This window comes from Jaculus jaculus, chromosome X (genome assembly GCF_020740685.1).
Source record: "Jaculus jaculus isolate mJacJac1 chromosome X, mJacJac1.mat.Y.cur, whole genome shotgun sequence".
Classification (NCBI taxonomy): domain Eukaryota; kingdom Metazoa; phylum Chordata; class Mammalia; order Rodentia; family Dipodidae; genus Jaculus; species Jaculus jaculus.
Genome location: NC_059125.1, coordinates 53,291,330 through 53,318,450, shown reverse-complemented (window position 1 = coordinate 53,318,450; position 27,121 = coordinate 53,291,330). Strand labels below are relative to the sequence as shown.

Here is a 27,121-nt window from a genome sequence, read left to right as displayed (position 1 = left end):
ATTTCATCACAAGTCCCAGATACTGGACATAAGAGATATAGAATTTGGTGTTTGCCTTGCTGGGTTTCAGACCTGCTTTGGTCCAATTTTTCCTTACTATGCCCCAAGTCATCCCATTTTAGAACGGGAATGTTTGCTTTGTGTTATTGTATGGTATAAGTATATAACTTGTGGTCTGATTTTACAGAGATCACAATTATCTCTTAATTGCCTGGCATCTCAGGTGACTATTTGAACTTCGGAACAATGGTGGGATTGTAAAAAATATGAGGATTTTTAGAATTGGACTGAATGCATTTTGCATCATGAGATGATCATGAAGCCTATGGGGACCAGGAACAACACGCTGAAGTTTGAATGTAAAATGTTCCCCATAGGCTCCTGTGTTTGAACACTTGATCCCCAGATTAAAGCACTTTTTGCAAAGGTTGTGGAACATTAGAAGATGAAACCTTATGGGAGAAAATGGGTCACAGGGTTCAGCCTTAAGGTTTTATCAGATGACCCCACTTCCTGTTCTTCCTTTGATTCCTGCCTGCCAATGTGACAAGTGGGCCTCCCACTCCTGTCACCATGATTTCCTTGTCAGGATGGAATGTAATCCCCTTGAACTGCATGTGATTTAATTCCAACACTTCTGTAAGTTTCCTCTGGTCAGCTATTTTGTCTCAGCAATGAGGAGGTAACTGGTATATACAATAATAACAAAACATCATACTATTGGCTCAAAAGTAGACAGATCAATAGAATAGAATAGTAGACCTAGAAAAAATGAATAGTTATACCAGGCTAACTTGTTTTCTTTTTTAATAATTTGTTTGGGGACTGGAGAGATGTCTTAGTGGTTAAGGAGCTTGCTTGCAGAGCCCAAGGACCCAGATTGGATTCCCCAGTACCCATGTAAGCTGAATTTTTATGTTTGCCTTCTTCATAGTTTCTCAAATGTCTTGAAATTCCCATTCATGCCTTCCTATTACTTTGTCTTTCTCTTTGTTGGACTATATTAGATCTGCCACCTGGCGGTAGTTTAGATATTCACTCCTCTCTGTGATCCATTCTACTGGTGAGACTTTCTACAGAGCTTTCTATTTGGCTAACTCTGTTTTTCATTGCTGGTCTTTCTGATTGGTATTTTTAAATAATTTCTATTTCTTTACTCATGTCTTGTACTGACCTCCTTATTTCATTAAGTTGGTTTCCTATGTTATCTTGGGATTCCTTCAGGAGTTATTTATTTATTTATTTATTTATTTATTTATTTATTTATTTATTTATTTTGGGTTTTCAAGGTAGGGTCTCACTCTAGCCCAGGCTGACCTGGAATTCACTATGGATTCTACATTCGACCACAGATACTCGAGCTTCTATGGTCATTGCCACTCTATTCATGATAGATAGGAAGTAGAATTAACCAAGGTATCCATCAACTATTGAATGGATAATGGAAGTGTAGTACATATGCAAAATAAAGTTTTACTCAGCTGTAAGCAAGCAGAATTTCAGGAAAATGGAAGTATCTGGAAAATATACTAAGTGGAGTAACTAAAGCTCAGAAAGACAAATACCATATATTGTCTCATTATGTGGATCCTAGCTTTGAAGTTTTAGATTTGTGTGTTTATAGTGAAGGGAATGACTGTAGATGCCAGGAAGATACAAAGAGGCCATGGGGAGGAGGGAAAATCTTTAAAGAAGGGATAGTAAAACACATAAATATGAAAGTAGAAAGGAAAAATAGCTTCAAAGTTTTAAACAAAGGGTGTATGCAAAAGGCATATGGACACCTATTTCTTTGCAAGCTAATGAAAAAAATATAACAAGAAGAGTTTAAGCAAAGTTATCCTAGATGTGTGGATACTATTTGTCCCAGAAGCCCTAGGTTATTAAATATAAATCCCAATACCAGAGGTGGGAACCCCCTGACTTGGTGGTCAGAGAGTTCATAGAGGCCACTAAAACAATATAGCCTGTTAACATTTGTATTAGTCAAGGTTGTCTAGAAGAACAGATTTGAAAGGAATTTATTGGATTAACTTATGGCAGTCCAACAATTGCTGTCTGTAGGCTTAAGAGTCAAGGAACATGGTAATTGCTCAGTCCACATGACAGGATGCCTCAGCAGTCCTAATCTAACACTGAAGACCTGAAGGAGGATTCCTTTAGAGCCACTGGTCTTCAGTCCATATTGAAAGGCTGAGGAAATTCGGTTCCAAAGACAATGAAAGATAACCAGACAGGACAGAATAAATAGCAAGAGGCTGGGGGAGAGCAGTCAAGTAAAAGGCACTCACCATCAAGTAGCACAGGCAGCCGGCAGAAAACAGGACTGTCCTCTTAGAGCTTCATTATATCTAGTCCATCACCAGGAAGGCCATCCACTCTGTAAAAAGGACTTCTTCCTTCAGTTAATCCTTTCTGGAAGCAACCCCAGAAACATACGCAAGAGGAATGTTTGTGGATTCCTAATCTGATCAAATTGACAACAGAATTTAATCATCACACCATTACTCTTGGTCAACTAAGTTGTAAGAACCTACTGCTAAAGATACTATACACTTCAGTATCAGAATGTAGAGAAATTAAGCCGGAACTGAGCTGGAAACTTCCTCCCTGCTGGATAGCTGTCATAGTGCTAGAAGGTACTATGGAAGCTATTAGGGCAACAAAAAATCAATAGTCTTACCTGGCTGTATACTCTGTGGTACACAGCCAACCTATTAGACAAGATGTACCTACTGGTGCAATAGTGGAAAGACTTCTATGGAGTGACTGATAGTTTTCTGATTGGATTCAATTTGGATTTGAAACCTGCTCCTCAGGAGAGATCTCATGCTGGATACTGTAAATTTGGCCAAAGCACGTCATTGGTCCTAGGGAGGAAGCATCTACTGTTATTTGTTGAAATAATGTTTTGCCCATCAAACTATCTTCTAAATATTTATTTTTCTAGCCAAGGCTCAGGGACCATTGGGGAAGAAAGAATATAGGAGCTAAAAGATGGAGAGGAGTGCTTTGGAGTACCATCTTCCAGACACAAAATAGCTGTTGCATTTATGACCTTGAAGGGCTGAGGATACCTACACAAGACCTGTACAATTTGAGGGGAAAATGACATCAAAAGAGAATAGGGACTAGTTATGAAAAGGAAAGTGATTCGTGGAGTGGGCATACAGGAGGTTATCTATTAAAATGTTTAAAAATATTTATTTTATGATCATAGACTAGTCACTTCTCCCAATTTTGGTTAGAGATGCTTCTGTTTGCAGTGGGTTATGATTAATATAGAGACTAATAACTGGTCAAAGTGCTGATAATACTTGATGATTGAATGCTCAGTCCCAAATGAGATATCTAATTCATCCTACCCATGGCTCAGGAAATACCAAAGAAGAGGAGCAAATAATGTAAAAGCCAGAGAATGTGGAGGGGTCCTCTGGAATTCTGCCTTCTTGATATGACATAGTAGCTATTAAACTCATAAATTTACAGCAGCTGTGGTTACCATGCAGGATTGAACCTGTCAATATTCTGCCATGCTTGTGGACTCATGAGTCCCCACCCCATCCTAGCAGTTAATTGTTTCTAGTGAAACGTGAGACATTTGATTCATTCTTATAGCCATTGCTATGTAAGCAACCCTAATTAAACTCAGCAAGTCAATAAAGAGTCATTAAAATAGTAGGGAGACTACTTGAGAAGAAGTGGTTACACAGGAGTGGGACAGGGACAAGAGAAGGTGATGTGGGTAAATGTGATCAAAATATATACATTCATAAAATTGTCAAAATAAATAAATTATTAATAATGAATAGTAGTATATTAACAACTATACACATCGTAATACACTCTCATTTATTCATTATAAAAACCTATGAATTAGGTGCTACTGTAAGTATTCCTTTTAGAAATGGTAACACTGAGTTCTTGAAGCTAGTAAGTGATAGGAAGGCTTACATGACTCCAGAATCCCAACCTTCCATGACATACTGTATCCCTAAAACATACCAGATTAACATGTCACTATCCTCTGAACACTTTGCAAAAATTTTTACTTGTCTAATGTAAGAATGTGTTCCTTGGGTCCAGTTTTAGCACATATGGCTATTTCTCATTTGTAAACTCTAAGAATACTCAAAAGATAAATAATAACCATTAGGAGATAGATTTGTCTAACTTTATTTAAATGTTAAGCATTATATATATGCAAGCATATATCACATTGTCATGTGTTGTACATAAAATTTATGTAAGTTAAAATAAATCTATTCATATTTGCACATATATGCACATAATTACATAAATATAATAGAATTGATATGTAAAAGATTCATTCACACATGTACTTGGAGGTATCAATATCCTCTCAGCAATCAATAGAAAAGTCAAAAATTGATGATATAGAATGCCAAAGAAACATAGACCATAATCTAGATCATTAAAACCTTAACAAATTAGGAGGTAGGATGTAGCTCAGGGCTGCATGCATGATTAGCATTGCCAATCCTCTGAGCTCATTCTTCAGGACTGAGAAAGTATACGTAACAAATTAAAAATAGATGTGCATAGCATATATTTGACTTTTACAGAATTACTAATTTCTAATTACTAATTACTAATATTTCCAGGGACCAGTCTCAAAAATTCCAAATATCCCATTCTGATCTGTAAAGCATTTTTCATCACTGAGATACCAACAAAACAATACAACATGAAAAAATTAAATACCATCATATATTCATAGATACATCACAAAATTGAGACATCAAAGAAAATTGCTGTGCCCCAAATTTGAGAGATAGGTAGCTGAATAGAGACAATCATAGATTACTGTGAGCAGATTCTCAAGAAGAAAACACACACATGGATTCAGTGTTCGCAGGAACTTCAACTGAAGAACTAACAGGACCCAGTGGGTATAAAGCTAAGTGTTAAAATTTCATGAATGTTTCTGCTAGGAACCATAGAAGGATTTCACTGTGAATATTAGAGTAAAATACTCTTATCTCTTTCTGAAAAACAGCAAAGAAATTAAATATTTTGAAATATCCCAGGCTTTCTATTATGTCTGACAGAGTTCTTCCAAATCCTAACTGACTTGGGTTTTACTAAATTCTAACTGACTTGGCATTAGATAAATATGGAACTCTAGTCTCTCCTGTTTTAAAGAAAGATGGAGGGAAATATCTAATTAAAGGTGAAAGTTATCCCCATCCCCTGAGCTACCTAAAGAGAAAGTAAATAAGAAAGTTGAGGAACACCTATGAAGGTTGCAGCCTATGGACCAAGCAACATACAAGACTGACAACAGCAGGACTACTACAGAACCCTTCCCACCACTATATACCTTACCACTAGGTCACGATGATTCTTGCACAACAACATATTACAGCTAAAGAGCTGTGTTAGGCTATCTTTAAGGAGCACTCTACTGAAGGGACTAGAGAGATGGTTCAGGGGTTAAGGTGCTTGACTGCAAAGCCTAAGGACCTGGATTTGATTCCACAGTACCTATGTAAAGCCAGATGCACAAGTGATACATGCATCTGGAGTTTAATTGTAGCAGCTAGAGGCACCCTGGAGTGCCCATTCTCTCTATCTCCTCTCTGTTTCTCTCTGTTGACAAATAAATAAAAATATTCTAAAAAAGAAACACTCTATTAAAAGAAAACAACATGGACACAATGGGCATTTTATCCTCTTATATCATAGCCAAAGAAAGAGTAAATACTCATGCCACAGATACATTGAATAAAGACATACACATGCCAGATGCAGTGGCACACACCTTTAATCCCAGCACTCGGGAGGCAGAGGTAGGAGGATTCCTGTGAGCTTGACGTCACCCTGAGACTACATAGTGAATTCCAGGTCAGCCTGGGCTAGAGTGAAACCCTACCTCAAATAACAAAACAAAACAACAACAAAAAAAGACATCCACAAAAAACAGTTCTTTCCAGGTAAATGTAACATTTCAGTTGAAAGACATAGAAAATACCACATCTATACAGGCAGGTAAAACAGGATATCATCTGTCCAGCACCTTAATACTCCACAAGGAAAACTCAAATGCTAGCTTCCTTTCAAGAGTTGAAAGGCTTGTATCACACATAGTGCCCAGCTTTTACATTCTCTGTCACAGGGCTTGCCTTTGAAGTCATCATGGTTAAAGGCAGCACACAGTGTTTTGGGACATTTCCAGCTGCTATAGTCACTGAGATCAGCACACTTTTAGATTTATTGATGGAAAGGTGTGGCCTCATCAATTTTTGGAAACTTTTCTAGTAGTTACCTGTGGTTATGATTCCTAAGAATCTAATATTTTGTAGTCCATGTACCAAATAAAAACAATAAAAAAATCAAACAACCCACTCACAAAATGGGGCAAAGAATTGGACAGTGAGTTCTCAGAGGAAGAAATACAAATGGAAAACACACATTGAAGAAAATGTTCTTCATCCCTAATCATCAGAGAAATGCAAATTAAAACTATGAGATTCTACCTTACCCCAGTAAGGATAGCAAACATTAAAAAATCAAATGAAAACAAAATGCTGGCAAGGATGTGGACAAATAGGAACCCTCATCCACTGTTGGTGGGAATGTAAGATGGTACAACCACTTTGGAAAGCAATACAGAGACCCCTAAAATGGTTGACTATAGAGTTGCCGATAGAGACAGTTATTCCCTTACTGGGCATTTATCCTAAAAACTCCACCCCTCAGCTTAGAAAAATTTGCTCAACCATGTTTATAGCTGCTCAATTTGTAATAGCTAAGAGCTGGGATCAACCCATATGTTCATTATTAGTTTAATGGATAACTAAGATGTGGTATATCTACATGACGGAATTCTACACAGCAGTAAGGAAAAACAGCACAATGAAATTTGAAGAAAAATAGTCAAACAGATCATTCTCAGTGAACTCACCCAATCACAGAAAGATAATCGTCATATAGTCTCACTCATCTGTGGCTCCTAACCTGAATCTACCCAAGATACTGACATACCTAATAAGCATCTTGAGGACCTGACAATAGGGTGGGTGGTGCAGGTGGGGAGGGAACCAAACAGCAATGGTACCACAAAATTCTACATCCTAAAAGACAGACTAAATGGGTGAACCTTCATCTGGTCCTTCAAAAGAACACCTGAATCACAAGGCCCTGGAGAGAGTATGATAAAGACTGACCTTAATCTTCTCTCTCTCTCTCTCTCTCTCTCTCTCTCTCTCTCTCTCTCTCTCTCTCTTTTCTCTCTATCTCTTTTATAATACTTATCTTTTTATTCCTTCTCTTCTTGGGCGCTGACCTGTAATTCCCAGTATAAGCATGTGGCTAACATCCACAATGAGCTTTTGATCAGAGAGATCTGCAAGGTTTTCCAAAAGGAGACAGATTTGTCAGAGTACTTGATGACCGACCAAAGGTTAATGATAAGACCCTACTGCTGAAGACACCATATGCTATTGGTACAAAACATGGAGTGACCTCGCTGGAATCTGGAAGAGGGTCAGCCCCCAGATAGTTAACTCATCTAGTGCCAGAAGGTGTTATATGAACAAATGGGGCAAAATGGCCAACATCTGTCCAAGCAATTTGTGGTCTAAGCTACTCAGCAGCAAACAACCTGATGTGATTCTCACACAAGTGCAATAGTGGCGCAGAGCCATGGTGGGAAACCATCCGCTCTTGATTTGGCTAACTGATCTGCTCAGTGGAACAGAACCCATAGCTGGAGCTGGGAAACAAGTCAGAACCATATCCAAAAATAGCCCCACTCTCCATTATAAACTCCTACAAATTGTGGGCTACAAGATGGCCTACACCTATTAAATTCTCTCTAAGAAAACAAAGGTTGTTCCATTTATCTGGTGCTGACTTCACTCTCCATTGGAGAATTTGCTTCTCTTTTTCAGATGAATGCAGATTCTAAGGAGAGAGCTAGCCCATCACACCTCAAAAGGGTCCCAGCTGAAACTAAGGGTAATTGGGGAAATGAGGACGAGTGCTGCTTCTTCGGTGAACCTGGTACCAGCACAAGGGTGAAGGAGATAGACACAGAGAACAATCAACTCCTCCAAACCAGATATCCAGAGACACAGAGGCTCCCTAGACCTCCTCACTGAAATAGACCTAAAATGAACCCAACATGGCTCAGGGAAATTTGCAGAAGAGGGGGCGGAAAGAATGTTAGAGCCACACATTGGGTCATTATGAACAGAAACATTGCCTCTTCCCCATAAGTGATGGCTAGCCCCACAATGTATGATCCACAATCCCCAATGAGGAGGGTCCCTGCAGAGGGGGGAGGACAGGGAGGAGGCTAACAATGGTACCAGCATGACTGTATACACTGTGTACATAACTAATTAAAAGTATATATATATATCATGCATATATTGTTTTTAAAAAATAAAATCTCCTCCAGCCTAATAGGTCAGTATTCTCTATGTGTCCTTGTAGGGATTTATTCTGGAATAATTCCCATCCTACAGTCTGTGAGGTAAAAGATTGAAGGTCTCTGCCAGCATGAATAAAAATGCAGCATTCCTTGTGCCTATCCCAAGGTTAGCTCCTGAGATGAATTTCAGCAATCTCTTTTTAGAGAGAAGCAGGAGAACCTTTCTGTGCCTAAGAGGGAAATGGTGAACTCCCTGTGCCTTTCCACCTGTGTTACTTCACTGATAACTCCATAACAGAAGGCACATTCTGTAAGAAGGTACAGAGACTTCTTGTTTGAAAAGAAGAATGGATACTTCCTACCTGGCTTGTTACTGATATTCACATCCAAATAGTCTCCCATGGAAATAGGCTATTGATTCCCTCCTGAAACAACAAAAGAGAGGGTACTCCTTCTATCCTCCGGCCAGTTTTCTCTAGACATAAACTCTGATGATTTCTCATTGAAGGAAGCTGGTAGAACATTCAGGGTCGGAAAGATAAAGTGAGGAGTCCTTGTGCCTTTCTCCCTGGCTTGATTTGGTGATAATTCTAGACTATAACTATCACCACTTAAAGAGTATGAGTTTTCTGCTTACTTAAAGAAAAGAATAGGAGACACTCCCTAAAACGTCTTATTTGGCTTGCTCCAGCCACATATTCACATCTTTGTATGCCTCTGAAAAGTATATTCTACATATGCTGAATATTCCAAATTTATAGGTTTCATTTAAATGACTGGTTCTTAAATCACCTAGCTTTGCATGTCATGTACTTCTGAATTTCCAAAATAGCAGATGTACTTCTGAATTTCCAAAATAGCAGATAATAATAAATGTGACATTGAAATTTGCAAATATTCAGCAGCTATGTTATTGGGTTCACAGCATATAATTTGATAATAATATAAACATTTGGGGCTGGAGAGATGGCTCAGCAGTTAAGGCACTTACCTGCAAAGCCTAATGATCAGGGTTCTATTCCACAGTACCTTGTGAAGCCAGATGCAGAAAGTAGAACATGCATCTGGAGTTCATTTGCAGTAGCTGGAAGCCCTGGTGAACCCATTCTCTCTTTCCCTCCCTCTCTCTGCTTACAAATAAGTAAAAATATTTTTTTAAAAAAATATAAGCATCTCCTTGTGACACTCTTTGTAGTAGACAGCCTCATGTAGCTGAGGTGAACTTCCAAACCAGGTACAGTTATGGAGGAGGAAGGGATATTTATTTGAAGCTTATAGATCCAGGGGAAGTTCCATAATGGCAGAAGAATCTGGCCTGTTCTCATAGGTCGAGAGAGAGAGAGAGAGAGAGAGAGAGAGAGAGAGAGAGAGAGAGAGAGAGAGGAGTCACAAACCAAAACCCAAAACCCACACCACACAGCACATTTAGGAATTTCAGGCAAAGTGCAGTCATTTTGTGTATCTTTAGAATGGGATTCTAAATCAACCTTCAGACCTTAGGGCTGGAACCTAGGATCCACCCACAGGGACAGTACCTCTAGCTAGGTGGCTGTAGATCTAAATTATAAACATTAATCAAATCCCAGATACATCGAGTCATCCATTCAAGCCACCACACTCTTCTTGGTGTAGGTTAGAATGAGTAGAGGGTAAATTTTGGCTCTTAGCTCCTCTACAGGACAAAAGGAACTGCAGCACACATCTAGTATTATAGCCATCCCATCTGTATCCCAGGGATAGTTTCTATGTCACCTTTCTCATGGAAATAGTATAATCTGACACTTCTTAATTTCTTGGTATCTTGTAATAACAAATATGAAACAGAAAGATGGAGCATTTTCTTGGGTTTTTGGGATTTTTTGTGTTTTTTTTGGTTTTTTTTTTTTTTTTTTTTTGGTTTTTCGAGGTAGGGTCTCACTCTGGTCCAGGCTGACCTGGAATTAACTCTGTCATCTCAGGGTGGCCTTGAACTCATGGCAATCCTCCTACCTCTGCCTCCTGAGTGCTGGGATTAAAGGTGTGTGCCACTACACCCAGCTAATTTTCTTGGGGTTTTATAACACAAAGATAGAACAAGATGGCAAGTAAGTAAGATCCTCCAGAAATTGTCACTCCCCTACTATATTGGTTTGAACAGCTAGTTACACGTTAATGTACCTTCACAAAAGCTGAGTCAGGCAAGAGAACATAGTGTTTGGTTTTGGTACAATAAAAAAAAATGAGGGAATGGGAGACAGATCAGCAGTTCAGTAGCTTGCAATCCAGCGGCTTGCATTTGATTCCCAGTACCCATGTAAAGCCAGATGAACAAAGTGCCACATGTGTCTGGAATTTGTGTACAGTGACAAGAGGCCCTGGCATGCCAATTCTTTCTATGTGTGTGTGTGTCTCTCTGTGTCTCTCTGTCTTTCTCCCTCCTCCCAAATGAATAAAACATTTAAAACAAAAAGAGAAGACAGTATGAAAAAAGCTGCTAGCATCCTCCTTCCTCTAAATCCAAGCAGTATGGAGAGAAGTTTACTGCTTAGAGGTCCAGGTCTTTGACTTAAAACTCAGTACTGGGGCTGGGATGATAGATCAGTGGGTAAAGTACTTGCTGCGAAAATGTGCCGACCTGAGCTTGGATCACCAGAGTGCATACATCTGAAATCTCAGTCTTCCCACAACAAGATAGGAGGTGGAGGCAGAAGAATCCCTTAAACTCTGGGGCCAGCCAGTCTAGTGGTGCAGCAATGAACAAGACCCTGCCTCAGACAAGGTGAAATGAAAGGACTGGCATGTGGAATTGTCTTCTGACCTCCATATATGTGCTTTGGCAGGTGCATACCCATATTCACACATGAATACACATACACACACAGATTTAAAAAATCCCTCAGTTCATGGACATTGGAACCCAGTTATTATAACCCTTGGTTACCACTCTTGGTGCTGGAAAGGACCTCATAACTTGTATCCCCAAGCCAGAAAAACTCATATTGAGCTACTGGACTTGCATTAGTCACCTGACTTCCTCACCACTTCTCTTTCAACTTAGAATAGAGAGAAAGGCGACTTACAATGGTGAGGTTGGCCCACTCTGGTCAGATCAAAACCAAGTAAACAATGGCTTCTATATCTAGGCCAAAGGTCACAGACAGAGCCTCTTGATCTGCATCAGAATCAGGTGGCTACCTGCAGCCAGAGGGACAGACCTGAGTTTTGGCATACATCTGTAATAACTTTGGAGTGGACCTGAGTCAAATCCCATAGACTGTAGGTTTCTGTGGCTGTGAGACTCAGGTAGAACCCAGCTTAACATTGGGCTTGGCAGTCAAAGAAATGTTCCAAAAATCGGTCCCATAACCTCAGGTAGTGCAGGTAGCCCCAGTGCTTCAAGGCTGACCCTCTAGGCCAGTCCTGGTTCTAGGTGGAGATGAGCTTCCTGGTGAAATAGACTCTTGGATAGGTCTGCATGCATTACCATCAGCTTCAGCATAGGCTTGGGTGTTCCCGAGACTTTGCATGTTCTATGGCTGGGAGATTGAGGTATAATATATTTTATCACTAACCTTTTTGGCCAAAGAATTGTTTCCTCCCAAACAATGCCAACTTCAGGCAGTAAAGCATGGAGCAGACTCTATTCACAATGGGTTGCATAGTCTGCGCAGAACTTTACATTGGAATTTTAAGTGCTGGGATGATGCAGTAGTCAGGATTCTTTCTTGAATAGAATTGATAGAATAAATATATGTTATAAAGGAGATTTATTAGAATGGATAAAAGGATACAGGTTGACAGTCCAACAATGGCTGACAGAAGCATGGAGAGTCACAAAACATGATAGCTGTTTAGTCCATAAGGCTGGATGCCTCAATGATCTCAATCTGACACTGAAGTCCTGGAAGATTTCTGGAGAGCCACTGGTCTTCAGCTTATATGGGAAGGCTCCTGAAACTGGGGTCCAATGTCCATGAAAGATAGCAGTAATGGGGTAGACCAGTGACTAGCACAGGCTGGCATGTAAAGGTCGTGTGTCCCCTTGGAGCATTTTTATACATAAACCACCACTGGAAGGGCTGCCCACTCTGGAGTAAGGTCTTCCTCCCTCCATTAGTTCTTCCTAGAAACAGCTTCACAGACCCATCAAAGAGGTGTAAGTATATCTCTTTTAAGAATTATTTATTAGCCGGGCGTGGTGGCGCACGCCTTTAATCCCAGCACTTGGGAGGCAGAGATAGTGGAATCGCCATGAGTTCGAGGCCACCCTGAGACTCCATAGTGAATTCCAGGTCAGCCTGGTTTACAGTGAAACCTTACCTCGAAAAACCAAAAAAAAAAAAAAAAAAAACCAAAAAAAAAGAATTATTTATTTATTTATTTATTTATTTGAGAGAGAAGAGACAGACAGAGAGAAAAGAGAGAATAGTCACGCTAGGGCCTTTAGCCACTGCAAACAAACTCCAGATACATGTACTCCCTGTGTATCTGGCTTACTTGGGTCCCGCGGACTTGAACCAGGGCGCTTAGGCTTCTCAGGCAAATGCCTTAATTGATAAGCCATTTCCCCAGGCCTCTTACTTGGTTTTTAATCTGATGAAGTTGACAATACAAGTTTAACTGCCACTTCTGTAAAAATTAATACTGGTAAGACAAGAATGGCCCAACCATGAAATGGAATTCCTGAAACAGCTTGGTGTCAAGCACAGACATATGGCTACAGTCTGGAACACTTATATTCTGGGGCTGGAGAGATGGATTAGTGGTTAAGGCACTTGCCTACAAAGCCAAAGAACCCAGGTTTGATTCCCCAGGACCCACATAAGCCAGATGCCCAAGGTAATGAATGCATCTGGAGTTTGTTTGCAGTGGCTAGAGGACCTGGCATACCTATTTTTTTCCTCTCTCTCAAATAAATAAATAAAATATTTTAAAAATGACTTCTGTTCTGGCTAGTATCACTTGTAAATGACACAGAAGTCCAGGGCCATGAGTCCACTTAAGCAGTAGGCAGTACAAAGCAGTACATGCCTTGGCCCTAACCCAGTGCTGTACTGGTCTTATCAAGCTGTGAAATTAGGATGTAATCCAGGAGTGTGGTGTCCATAGCCACAGTTACTGTATTCAATCCAGGGAATGGTCCCTTGATGGTGATTGTGCCTAGAGCCAGGCAGAATCTCGCAGTGCTGACAACAGCCTGGTGACTGTGAATGGGGCATCTGGGCCTACGTCAGTCCCAGGGAGAGGGCTGATGTTATGGATGACGCTTTTTAGGCACTTGTCTAGTTCACAATGTATAATTCACAATCTGTAGATTAGGATATACCTAGCTGAGATCATACTTAATTACTGAAAAAGTGAAAATCCATCAACAGTAGATTAATAGAAAACCAAAAATTAGGGTTCAGACTAGTGCTAGAATGTGGACGTGGAGCTGGAGTTGGAGCTCAGTAACGCAGTGCTTGCTTATAAGTCCCCAGACTACGAGCAGTAAAAAGGTGGAATTAAATATAGTATCAGAGAAAACTAAAACCATGTTCAGAATTTCTTTAAAAAGATGTATAAAGCAAGGATTGTAAAGACTAGAATAAACAATGAATCCCTCAACACCCAGATACTATCACACACCAAGCATCTAGGGTGAGTGTGAAACAAGGAAATCAAAACAAAGTGTTAGCAACTGATCAAGTAGTAACCAATGAACACAAACTTCTGCAAAGAAAATTTAGAACAGCTGTTTAGAGAAAACAACAGATTTCAAAAAAAATACATAGAGAAATAGTCCAATAATATTCGAACAAAGAAACTGACATTCCTCACAAAGTTAAAAACATCCTAAAATCCGTATCACACACACGCACACACACAGAGAGAGAGAGAGAGAGGGGGGGGGGGGGAGCAAATAGCCATAGAATCTTGAAAAAAAGGAGCAAACCAAAGATATCACAATGCCTTATTACAAAACATACTACAAAGCTTTACTAATAAACCCAGCATGACATTTTCACAGAAGCAGACACAAAACAATGGAAATAACTAGAAATTCCAGAAATAAAACTACACATCTGTAGCCAACTGATTTCAATAAAGGTATCAAAAACAAACGCTAGTGATAGCACAACCACTTAAATAAATGATGCTGGGGAAACTGGATATCTATATGGAGAAGATTGACACTTGACCCTGATCTCACTCCTTGCACAAAAGTCAGTGGGAGATATAGGAAGAGACAATTCTTTCAATGAGTTCTGTTGTAATGGAAAGTAGGAAATGAAGTAGAACTGAAAGGGTAATTGAGGTCAGGAGAGGGTATTTGTGTGTGTGCATTTTCATATGGTACTAAGGATTAAAACTAGGGCCTCATGCATGTTAAGCAAGTGCTCTACAACTGAGGTATATCCTCATACTTCTTTTTACTTTTTTGTTGAGACAGGGACTCATTAAGTTGCCAGGCTATGAGATCACTCTCAGACAGGTCTTGAATGTGCACTCCTTTTTCTCAACCTCTTCTGTAGCTGGCACTAGAATCTGGTGTTCCACCAGGCCTTGCAGAAGATATTTTTAATTTTTAATTTTAATTTTTATATTTGTTTGTTTGTTTTTATTTATTTAAGAGTGACAGAGGGCTGGAGAGGTGGCTTAGCGGTTAAGCGCTTGGCTGTGAAGCCTAAGGACCCTGGTTCAAGGCTCGATTCCCCAGGACCCAAATTAGCCAGATGCACAAGGGGGCACACGCATCTGGAGTTTGTTTGCAGTGGCTGGAGGCCCTGGCATGCCCATTCTCTCTCTCTCTCTCTCTCTCTCTCTCTCTCTCTCTCTCTCTCTCTCTTTCTGTCTGTCGCTTTCAAATAAACAAAAATAAATAAATAAAGAGTGACAGAGAGTAAAAGGGAGAGGAGAGAGAGACAATGGGCTCATCAGGTCCTCCAGGCACTGCAGATGAACTCCAGATGCTTGCTCTAGCCTTTGCATCTGGCTGACGTGTGTACTGGGGAATCGAGACTTGAACCAGGGTCCTTAGGCTTCACAGGCAAGAGCTTAACGGCTAAGCCATTTCTCAAGCCCTAATTTTTATATTTTTAATTTGATAGAGAGAGAGAGAAAATTGATGTGCCAGGGCCCCAGTCAATGAGTTCTCACTCCAGACATTTGTAAAACCTAGTGGGCATGTGTAACCTTGTGCTTGCCTCACCTTTGTGCTTCTGGTTTACGTGGGATCTGGAGAGTTGAACATGGGTCCTCAGGCTTCACAAGCAAGTGCCTTGAACACTAAGCCATCTCTCCAGACTGAATGTTTTGATGGCAATAAGCCAGAAAAGTATAGCATGACATAAAATAAGCAATTCACAAAGAATAAGAACAACAAGGCTTAATTTATAACTAAAATTATTTATATTCTTTTTGTTCTCCTTTTCATTTTTAAATTTTTTTTCACATTTTATCATCTTTGAAATTATATATGTCTTACAATTCACAGATTATTATAGTTCAATGGATTATATTATTTTTTTATTTGAGTGGTATGCAATATAAAAGTTACATTCAAATGTAATAGCATAGCATACTCAATTATAAGCAATATATATTTTCTATCAGTATGTAAGTAAAGAAAGCTAGATAGCAAATTCAAAACAATTATAATGACTATGGAATTAACCCAACTGTAATTGACAATACTCATCTTATTATAAATTAAGCATATAATGGATTCCAGACTTTGATGTGTCATTTTAAAATAAAAATTTATTTTATTATTAAAATATTTTAATAATAAAAAATTGTTTTGTTATTAAAATATTTAAATTTATTTATTTGAGAAGGAGAGTAAGAATATTGATACCAGGGCCTCTTAATACTACAAACAAACTCAAGGTTCACACACTATTCTGCATCTGGCTTTACATGTGTGATGGAAAATTGAACCAAAGTCAGCAGGCTTTGCAAGCAAATGATAATTTTAGATAAAATAAGAAAATTTTAAATAAAATGCATGAAAGTTGCCAAATTCAGGGATAGCAATATGCAAATATATTACTAAATGATAAAAAGTAAACAATGCCAAAATATGAAACTATCTTGTGAAATTGGAATACTAAATAGCCAAACTAAACAGGAAAATAAGTTCAAGTTCACTAGCACTCAGAAAATATAAATGGATAAATGCAGGCACTTCGAGGCTTCTTTTGCTAAGAGGCACTGGCTCCTCACTTGGGCCCACAGGGTAACTAAATACAGGATGAAAGTCTGACATCTGTACCTTTACCTCATTTCTTTTTAACTTTGGCTGCATGCACAAAAAAAGTCATTATCCCTGACCATTATTTTTGAGTCACCTTGGCTTCCAGGAAAAAGAAAATCTCATAGACTAGACATACTCTTAAATGATGACAGTTGTAGAGGCATGCACCCTGGAGCAGAAATAATCTTGTAGGAACCAATTTGATCATCTCTGGCTGGAGAGATGGCATAGCGGTTGACGTGCTTGTTTGCCTGCAAAGCCAAAAATCCCAGGTTCAATTCTCCAGAGCCCAAGTAAGCCAGATGCACAAGGTGACACATACATCTGGAGTTTGTTTGCAGCAGCTGGTGGCCTTCGTGTACCCATTCTCTTTCTCTCTTTCTGCCTCTCTCTCAAAACTAAATAAATAAAAATTTAAAAATATTTTTAAAATAATTGACCATCTCCAATAATGACAGCCATAGGCCTTCTTTGGGTCACTTTGCAGAACCAGAACTAAGACAATGGTCAACCATACCACACCTTAACCAGGACTGTTTCATTATGCACACTTATAGCCCCTGACCCAGTTGCTCCTCTATTTAAACCTAAAGCTCATGTTAACACTCCAAAGATGGATGCAGGGTCACTGGACTGTTTTATCTGCTTATCTTCCCAATGTGACCACACTGAGTAAATCTCTCTGTGTTTTCCATTATTAACTTTTCTTTTTAATTGGTATAATGGGGACACGTGGTGAGTCTGGCTTGTTAGAGTTGTCAGTCCAGGCTTTTGCCTAACAACTCTGAACTGCCCTGCCTGTACTGCTATTCTACATTCAGTAATTTGACCTGTGCTAAAAATAAAATTTGAAAATATCAAAAGTTCAGTCATGTGGGGAACAGGGTGTGCATTTATCTTGAATATATCATTTGGCATAGTCAATTGAAACAACACCTTAGCAACAGCCTTTGTTGAATAGGCTTAAGAATGGATTTAGAAAATTTAGCATGCTTATACTTACAACTCAGTATTTGTTGTTCGAGAACTTACTCTAAAGAAAGTACAAAAGTATTTATTAACTGTGTTTTTGGTTTTTGGTTTTATGAGGTAGGGTCTCACTCTAGCCCAGACTGACCTGGAATTTACTATGTAGTCTCAGGGTGGCCTCGAACTCATGGCCATCCTCCTACCTCTGCCTCCCGAGTGCTGGAATTGAAGGCATGCACAACCAAGCCTGGCTTATTAACTGTGCTTTTGCACGAATGAAATATGGGAATGAACCACATGCTCATCAGCTAAATGGATAATTGAATGTATTATTTGACAGCTCAAAAGTATATATGCATTCTCTATAGTAGTTCCACTTATAAGGCATGTCACCATTCTGTGTGAGGCTTCCTTGTAAGTTGATCATCAAGAAAGAAGACTTTTCTTTAATATCCTTCAGATTTGATTTATCTACTTAGGAAAGATATGCTCAGTAAGGCTAAGTACAATGTTAGTTTTACAAAATGGAGAGCTGTTACATTTTTTATCAGTTGTATAGTATATTGGGTCAAAAAGGAAAACAAAATCCACAAAAATAAAAACAGAGCTATCTCCCTAAACCTCAGTTTATCTGGAAAAATTGATCTAGACCCTCTAGTCTCATCCTGCAAAAAAAAAAAAAATCAACTCCACATGTATCAAACACCTCAATATGAGATCCAAAATTCTAAAATGATATAGGCAGAGGGAAAGGCTTTCTGAATAAGATCCCAGTACATTGAGATCTCATGAAACTAAAAAGCTATTGCAGAGCGAAGCAAACTATCAACAGAATCAACTGACAACCTGCAGAATGGGAGAAAATCTTCACCAATTATACATCCAACAAAGGTTTACTGTCTAGAACACACAAATAACTTTAAAAAAAAAAACTAGGCAATAAAAGAAAAATCAAGGGCTGGAGATATGGCTCAACAGTTAAGGCACTTGCCTACAATTTCTAATGACCTGAATTCTATTTCCCAGTACCCAGGTAAAGCCAGAAGCACAAATTGATGTATGCACCTGGAGCTCATTTGCGGTAGCTAGTGGCCCTAACACACACCCATTTTCTCTCTCTCTCCCTCTCTCTCTCCTTGTAAATATATATTTAAAATAAACCAAGTAACCAACTCAAAAATTGGAGCATGGAAGTGAACACAGAGTTCTCATAGGAAAAATACAAATGAGCAGTAAACATCTAAAAAGATGTTTAAGCCAGTGTGATGGTGCACACCTTTAATCCCAGCACTCACAAGGCAGAAGTAGGAGGATCGCTGTGAGTCTGAGGCTAGCCTGGGACTACAGAATGAGATCCAAGTCAGCCTGGGCTAGAGTGATACCCTACCTCAAAAAAGACTTTTAATATCTTTAGCCACCAAAGAAAGGCAAATTACAACTAGTTTGAGATTTTTCTCATTCCTGTCAGGATGGTTATCACCAAAAAAAAAAAAAAAAAATCAGCCAACAAATTCTGATAAGGGTGTCAGATAAGAAAATCATTGATCTACTATTGGTGGGAGTGCAAACTCTTACAGCCACTATGGAAATCAGTACAGAGGCTCCCCAAAAATCTAAAAACTGCCTGGAGTGGCTGTACCTAACTTTAATCCCAGCACTAGGAAGGCAGAGGTAGGAAGACCGCTGTAAGTTCAAAGCCACCCTGAGACTACATAGTGAATCCAGGTCATTCTGGGCTAGAGGAAGAATATACATTTAAAAGGCCAAAAACTAAAACCCTAAAAATAGATCTACTATTTGAACCAGTGAAACCACTCCTAGGCATATACCCTAAAGACTCTACTATAGAAATACTTGCTCAGCCATGTTTTTGCTACGCTGTCCACAATAGGTAGGAAATGGGATCAGCCCAGATGCTCATAAATTGATGAATGAATAATGAAATTATGGTACATATATGTAATGGAATTATATTCAACAGTAAGGAATAATGGAACAAAATTTACAGGAAAATGGATGGACCTGGAAAAAATCATATTAAGTGATACACAGGCCCCAGAAAGACAAACATCTCTATCATATGTGGATCCTAATGTGGGATACTTTGATTTGCTTATAAGTGAAATAAGGATCAGTAATATTAGTAATGTATTTAGAATGTGGTTGGAGAGAGGGGAAGCAGGGAGGGATGAGAGGAGGGGATACTTGGCAGCCAAGTGGAAGGACATGTTGGAGGGGGTGAAAGGGCTGGGGTAACTGGTGTATGACAGGGTGTGGAAGGGAGAGGTACACAAAACTAAAGGTGGCATAAATCAATACAATAGAAACCTGCCTTGAGACATTTATCAGACCAACAACTGTGGGCTAACTCCACAAGGCATGACACATCTACCTTAACAAGGAGGGGCCAATGGGGAGGGGGTAGGTCACGGATGAGCCTGATAATGGTACCAAACTGCCTGTATTTCCTGAATAGAAAACTAATAAAAAAAATTAAAAAGAACCTGCCTCTTAGTTAACTAATTAATATATATAACTCTTGCTGGGCGTGGTGATGCATGCCTTTAATTCCAGCACTCAGAAAGCAGAGGTAGGTGGATCACTGTGAATTTGAAGCCAGTCTGAGACTACATAGTGAATTCCAGGCCAGCTTGGGCTATAGTGATATCCTGCTTAAGAAAAAAAATTCAATTTTGACATGATGGAAAGTGAAGTTGCAAAGGAGAAAGTGTGTGTTGGGGGGAATTGCCATGGTTTATTGTCTATAATTATGGAACTTGTCAGTAAAATATATATATATATATATATATATATATATGAAAGGGGAGGGATAATTTGGGCAGAAACATCTTGTAAGAGTGGAGAAAGCTGTGGCAGAGATGATGTCCAGCCTCACCTCCTGCCATGCTTTCTTCTGCCTTCATGAAACTTCTCCTTGAGATAGTAAGCCAAAATAAATCCCATCCTCCCATGGGGGGGGGGGAACACATAGGCTATTGTTGGTTAACTCTAGTGCCAAAACTGCCTTCCACAGTGAGCTGTTGGTCAGGGAGGCCCATGAAGCTTCCCAAAACAATGCAGGTTATTGCAAAAGAACTTGGTTATACACTATGTCTAACTGGTATGACCCTATGGCTAAAGATGCCACAGGCTGTGGTCACAGAGCATTGGGAGATCGTGTTGGAACTGAGATGGAAGCCAGCTTCCTGCTACCTAGACCTCATAGTGCTAGAAAGTAGTATGTGAGCTGCTGGGGGATAATGCTCACCAACAGTGTGAATAAGCAGCCAGGTAAGGTGTACACAATAGTGCAATAGTGGCACAGAGGATATGTTGGTAATCAACTGCTCTCTGATTGTATGTGATGCCCATTTGGTAGTGAGAGCCAAGCCTGTGGTTTGGAAGGTCATAAACCCTAGAGGGATGGTTTCACTACTCTTTGATAAAAGGGAGAGGATACACCCATCAAAATGTCCTCTTATCCAGGTGTGGTGGCACATACCTTTAATCCTAGCACTTGGGGGGCAGAGGTAGGAGGATCACCATGAGTTTGAGGTCACCCTGAGGCTACATAGTGAATTCCAGGTCAGCCTGGGCCAGAGTGAGACCTTACCTCGAAAAACAAAACAAATCCAACAAACAAAAAGTGCTCTAAGCATCTATGTTTATCCCCTTTGTTCCATGATTCTCTCATTCTTAGTTAGAAAATCTGATTTTTATAGATGGCAGCAAATACTGGGGAGAACCAAAACCCATCAGTATGACAATGAAAGAAGAAAGCTGCCTGCCTAGCCTGAGACAAGTCCTCTCTATCACACCTACCAAGGGCCAGGAAACATTACAAAGGAAGTGGCAGATGAAGTATGAGAGCTCTTCTCAGTGCAAGCTGGAGAACGTTCTCCATGGAGATAGCACCAAACACTGAGAATCAAAATGGAAAATGTAGGCTGGGGAAATGGCTCAGCGGTTAAGGAGTTTGCCTGCAAAGCCTAAGGACCCCGGTTTGACTCCCCAGGACCCACATAAGCCAGATACACAAGGGGACACATGTCTGGAGTTCGTTTGAAGTGGCTGGAGGCCCTGGTGCACCCATTCTCTTTTTCTCTTTGCCTCTTCCCTTCTCTCTCTTAAATAAATAAATAATATTTTTTTAAAAAATAGGAAATGTAGGTAACTAAGGAAGGCTTATAACATGCCCTTCAAGGCTCAAGAAACATTGTGGGAGAGGGCTGTAGAAAGGATGTAAGAGCCACAGGGTGGGGAGGTGTATTCTGCAGGTGGGGGAGCTGGAATATGAGAGTATTACAAGATTAGGGATATGACCAATATGCAAGATGTTCATACAATAAAGTTCTCAATTAAAATATCACTGGTTTAGGCCACTGAAGAGAAATATAATTTTTGGTTTGGTTTTGTTTTTTCAAGGTAGGGAGTTGCTCTAGCCCAGGCTGGCCTGGAATTCACTATGTAGTCTCAGGGTGGCTTTGAACTCATAGCAATCCTCCTACCTCTGCCTCCCGAGTGCTGGGATTAAAGGCGTGCGCCACCACAACTGGCTCGAGAATTCTTACTTTTGTTACAGTATGAAGAACTTATCTTTCATGAGCTATACTTAAAATATTTTAGGAAATAAAATTCACATATTCAGTTGTAAATATGCATATCCTTAATAGTGTGTGTATCCTAAGAATCTTTGTATGCAAAATTTTTATCCTTAGAGGGGGACAAGGGAACAGAATCTGTGCTAGAGAATAAAAGAGTTACATCCTATTGATGGTTTTCTTTCTAATTTTAAAAGCTTAAAAATGTTTAATTCTGAAGAATATTTAGTACTTTTAATATTGCTACATATTTTTGTATTTTTGAAAATATACTAAAATTTTTTATATATAATGTTTAGCAACCGAGTTTGCATAAATGATCCAAGATTTGTTCAGAGCAGAGAAAAAGCAAAGGAAATATGAGGACCCGTGTTTTGCTGAGGCAAGGAGAATGGGAAACAGGTGAAGTTGATTTTCTTCAAGTGCTTTGCTGTATTTTACACGTTTCTCACAATGTGCATGCAATTATTAAGGGAAATAAAAAATGGGAAAGTACCCTCAAAATGAGAAATCAGCAAAATTTATATATAAGCCAGATCAAAAGGACAGATTGCACTGAACATCAGGGCATTTCTCTCCCCCTAGCTTCACTTCCCTTCAATGACAGCAAAGACAGGGTTTTGCATATAAAGAACTCCGTGAGGGCACAGGGTAAAGGAAACGGCGAATTCCTGAAAGATGGAAAGCAGATGGGATTTAGGGCTCTGAAACGTGCAGTTGGAGGTGGGGGTGCGGAACCCGGGGACCCTGAACTGAAGGAGGGGATTCTAGGCGGTAAGGGAGAGGTGTTTTGTGGGCCCCTCGCTTCTAATTTGGAGGAAGGGACCGGAACCCGAGTGCGTTAATGCATCCCGCACCTAGAACGGTGGTGTGGAATGGGAGTGGAGGTTGCCGATCGGTGTTTGGCAGGAAGGGGCGGCCTCTCGCGGGGCAGGAAGCTACGCTAGGAAAAGAGGGAGGAGACTGCGGCGGCCGGAGCCGCGGGTAGTGGAAGCTCTATGTGGTCCAGGTGCTGCTGCCTCAGACACCGAGGCAGAGGACTAGGGATCCCACCGCTGGGGACTTCGTCGGTGCCTTCGTCCCCTGCTGCGCTGCTCTCCGAGATAAGCTCCTTGTCTCAGAATCCTCCCCTTCTTGCAAGCACTCTTTCCGCTGGCCGCTTGCAGATCATCCTTCACCCGCAGCTTGCAGCGGAGGCAATAGTGTTGTGTCCTATTTGGGCACGTGAGTACTGCGAACCCAGACCTTAGTGAGGTGAGCGCTGGACTGGGTGCCAGAGAATGGGGGCGGATCTGTACTTGGCAGGAAAATTGGAGGGAGTGCTAAGATTTGAGGTAGGGAAACTGGGATACGAGATTTGGGGGCGGGGCAGGGAGCAAGGAACATCAGCGATGGTATACAAAGGTGGCGAGAGAGAGAGAGAGAGAGAGAGAGAGAGAGAGAGAGAGAGAGAGAGAGAGAGAGAGAGAGAGAGAGAGAGAGAGAGATGGATGAGGGAATGGGCATTGCGAGCAAGAGATATGAAGAAGTAAACCACACGCAGCAGCAGGGATGAGCATGAGCGGAAAGAACAAATGAATAGCAAAGGACATTTGGGCAGGAGACATGGTAATGGCATGCATGGATACAGAGACATAAGATTGGGACTCGAAATGGGGACTGTAGAGGAGGCAACTAGAGTGGTAGCAGTGAGTTAGGAAATAGAGGAGCCAGCTGTCTCTTGCTTGAGTCTCAAATACTGTGACTTCTCCAGCCACCTTTTCTCTAGCTCTTCTGTGTAGCCAAACAGGACTCAGAAGAGGGTACTGCAGGCATTTATCCAAGAGTGTCATGATATATAACACTGCTACTAGACACATATGAATAACTTATGCAGTGGTATAGTGAGTGCATAGGAACTTTCCAATACAGAAAACCAATTCATCTTAATATTACATAGCGTGTTCTCCCTAGCCTCTCTTATCCCTTTGCAGGTATGAAGACCCCTCACAAAAAGGCAGCTGCAAGACAGAAAACAAGGGAAGCTGTAGGTCACCACATTGGATCTACAACCATGAGAAAGAAAAAGACTTCTCTAAAGAAGCAAAGGGGCAGACCCTCGAGCCAGTCCCACAGGAACCTCGTGGGCTGCAGGATTTCTCATGGATGGAAGGAAGGAGATGAACCCATCACCCAGTGGAAAGGAACCGTACTGGATCAGGTGCCTATAAACCCCTCTCTTTACCTGGTGAAATATGATGGAATAGACTGTGTCTATGGACTGGAACTTCACAGAGATGAAAGGATTTTAAAGCTTAAAATCCTTCCTGATAAGGTGCCATTTTCTCGAGTCAGAGATGTGCGCCTTGCAAACACCATAATTGGCAAAGCAGTGGAACATATGTTTGAGGGTGAGCATGGTTCTAAGGATGAATGGAGGGGGATGGTCCTTGCCCAAGCGCCTATCATGAAGGCCTGGTTTTATATTACCTATGAGAAAGACCCTGTGCTGTACATGTACCAGCTTCTAGATGATTATAAAGAAGGGGACCTCCGTATCATGCCACAGTCCAGTGAGCCTCCTCCGGCAGACAGAGAGCCAGAAGGTGTAATAGATGGCCTGATAGGTAAACATGTGGAGTATACCAAAGAAGATGGCTCCAAAAGGACGGGCAAGGTCATTCACCAAGTTAAAGCCAAGCCTTCTGTGTATTTCATCAAGTTTGATGATGATTTCCATATTTATGTCTATGATTTGGTGAAAAAGACCTGTTAGAGTAAAATGTGCAAAGGATGGGGAAGCAAATGTATAATTTGTAGTTGTGCAAAGAATGTTAATTTTTCAGTGTTTTAGAAGGCTAAGGGTCTGTGATAACCCAATAGCTTTGCCAGCATAACAGTTGTTTTGTTCTGAAAAATACAAATATATGGACTTGACATGTTGTATGTAAACATTTAGTCTTGTGGAAAAGATTTGATGTATTTGGTGAATGGGACATGAAAGGAAGGAACAGCTGTAAATTCAGCCTGTAAATAAAGGGCATCTAGTATCATAATCATTCATGTAAAAATGGAATTATACTTAGCTGATCTGGTCTGAGGGGAGGGGAAAGAACTGTAAATGGGGTGTGGGGAGGGAACAGGAAGAAGTGACTGCTAAGGAAGAGGTGGAGAAGGTCTAGAAATGAGGCTCCTTGGAGGAGGAATAAAGTTAAAGGGAGAAGCATACAATTGGGAAGGGAGAAAAGTATAACAGAGTGATATCTTGGGGCTTAGGAGCAAATAGATTAAATGTAGCATAAAGGGACACAAAGAAACTTAGAAAAGATCCAGGATAAGTATAAGAAAGATCAAGTTGACAGTGATCTGGGCAGAGACTAAATGATACATAAAGGAGAAGCATGGATGGCGCTGAGGAAAAAAAAAAAAATGAATACCAGGAAGAAGGCATGAATGAGTATTCAGAAAAAAAGGGTGTGTTTTGTGAGAACTAGGATAGATGGGAAGTTCCTGGAAAGCTGAACTTCCAGCAGTATCTGCATTGACCTTCTTGACTCCATTCACAAAGGTATTGTCTATTGTTAAAGAATATAGATGTAGTAGAAGCTCCTTAGAAGGGTATTTTGATGAAGATAACATGGATACATTTTGTCAGACACTTTATGTATTGAGATAATCTTGTGATTATTGTCCTTGATTCTGTTTATGTGCTGTATTATGTTGATTAATTTGCATATGCTAAAATATCTTGGTATCTGTTGTCAAATTGATTGGATCGGGAATCAAGCTAGTGACATGCCTCTTGAGTAGAATCTGTGATGGTAAACTGAGGGGGTAAAACCCTCATTCAGATTGGACAACCCTTCTGGCAGTATTCTATATATAAAGAGATTCTGTGAAAAAGCAGTATGTGGCCACCCTTGCCGGTGAGTGCATCTTCCTTCTCAGAAGGGCATTTTGACAAAGATAACTCAGATAAGCAAATCAAGAGGAAAGTTTACACCTGTAAGACTTTTTATTTCAGGCTGTTTGTGCCACAACTGACAAGCAGAACCTCAACTCTCAAGCAAAACGAATATGGTGCTTTATAACCTCTAGCCTGAAGGCTGCCTCCTTGTATTTAGAGAAGCCTCAAAATAGTAAATCTAGGACCAGAAGGTTATGATTCATTTCCGTTATTGTGAATGAACAATATGTTTGGAGAATGAATTACTGAGGTTCTCAGAACTTATAAATTATGGCATCATGAGTTTGGAATATATTTTATCTGGAATAAATGGAGTCCTACAAAGCCCTGGTATAGAGGACTTATCACTGTTCTTCATCCTGCTGGAATATCCTTTGTCTTCCTAGGCATCTGATGATTGAGCTTCATGTCTCTCAATGATGTGGAGAGAGCTAATGTCAGCAGTTGCCTGAAACCTGTAGGTGGCTCCATCCAGTGTACTACCAAAGGAGACCCTCACCCTCTTGGAGCCCCATTCTAGCTAGAACCCCCCTCTCCCAAAGGCCATGACTCCTCACTTCTCCCTGCTGGCACTTGATGAATATTGCCATGGATCCCATTAAACTCATGAGAGCTATGATGGAAGTTTGTGTAACTATTTGTTTCCAGGTAATATAGATGTCATGGGCAGCAGGGCCAGGAAATGTGACTTTGTATAGTTTCTTCAGCTGTATATTGCCATGTGGAAGGGTTGTGGTTGGTGGGGAGAAGTGGCATTTGCAATAAAGTTCCTCACAACTATGATTCTTCTCTTTGTCTTTACCTAATCTCTACCCTGTCTTCCTGAAGTGTCTCTCAAAATGCTTTCTCTGGTTTCTTCACCCTGCCCTTTATTAAATTACTTCTATCCAAAGAGTGCTACTCAGTCACCACTGACTAGATAGTCCTAACTCTGTAAATGACAGGGAAACAACAAACTGATGGTAAGTGTCATTCTTTCCACCCAA

The 27,121-nt window shown here is 40.3% G+C and overlaps 1 protein-coding gene and 1 pseudogene across 1 annotated transcript; both read left to right on the top strand.

Moving 5' to 3' along the window:
* The window catches only part of LOC101610782, a 40,094-nt pseudogene extending 18,581 nt beyond the window's left edge, over positions 1-21,513 (top strand).
* A 1,371-nt stretch (positions 21,514-22,884) lies between these two features.
* Positions 22,885-26,918, top strand: LOC101596677 (spindlin-2). The gene is made up of 2 exons (XM_004670053.2): positions 22,885-23,443; positions 24,163-26,918. Exon 2 carries the CDS (start codon positions 24,165-24,167, stop codon positions 24,942-24,944), a length of 780 nt encoding a protein of 259 aa, XP_004670110.1. The 5' UTR covers positions 22,885-23,443; positions 24,163-24,164; the 3' UTR covers positions 24,945-26,918.
* Positions 26,919-27,121: the final 203 nt, after the last annotated feature.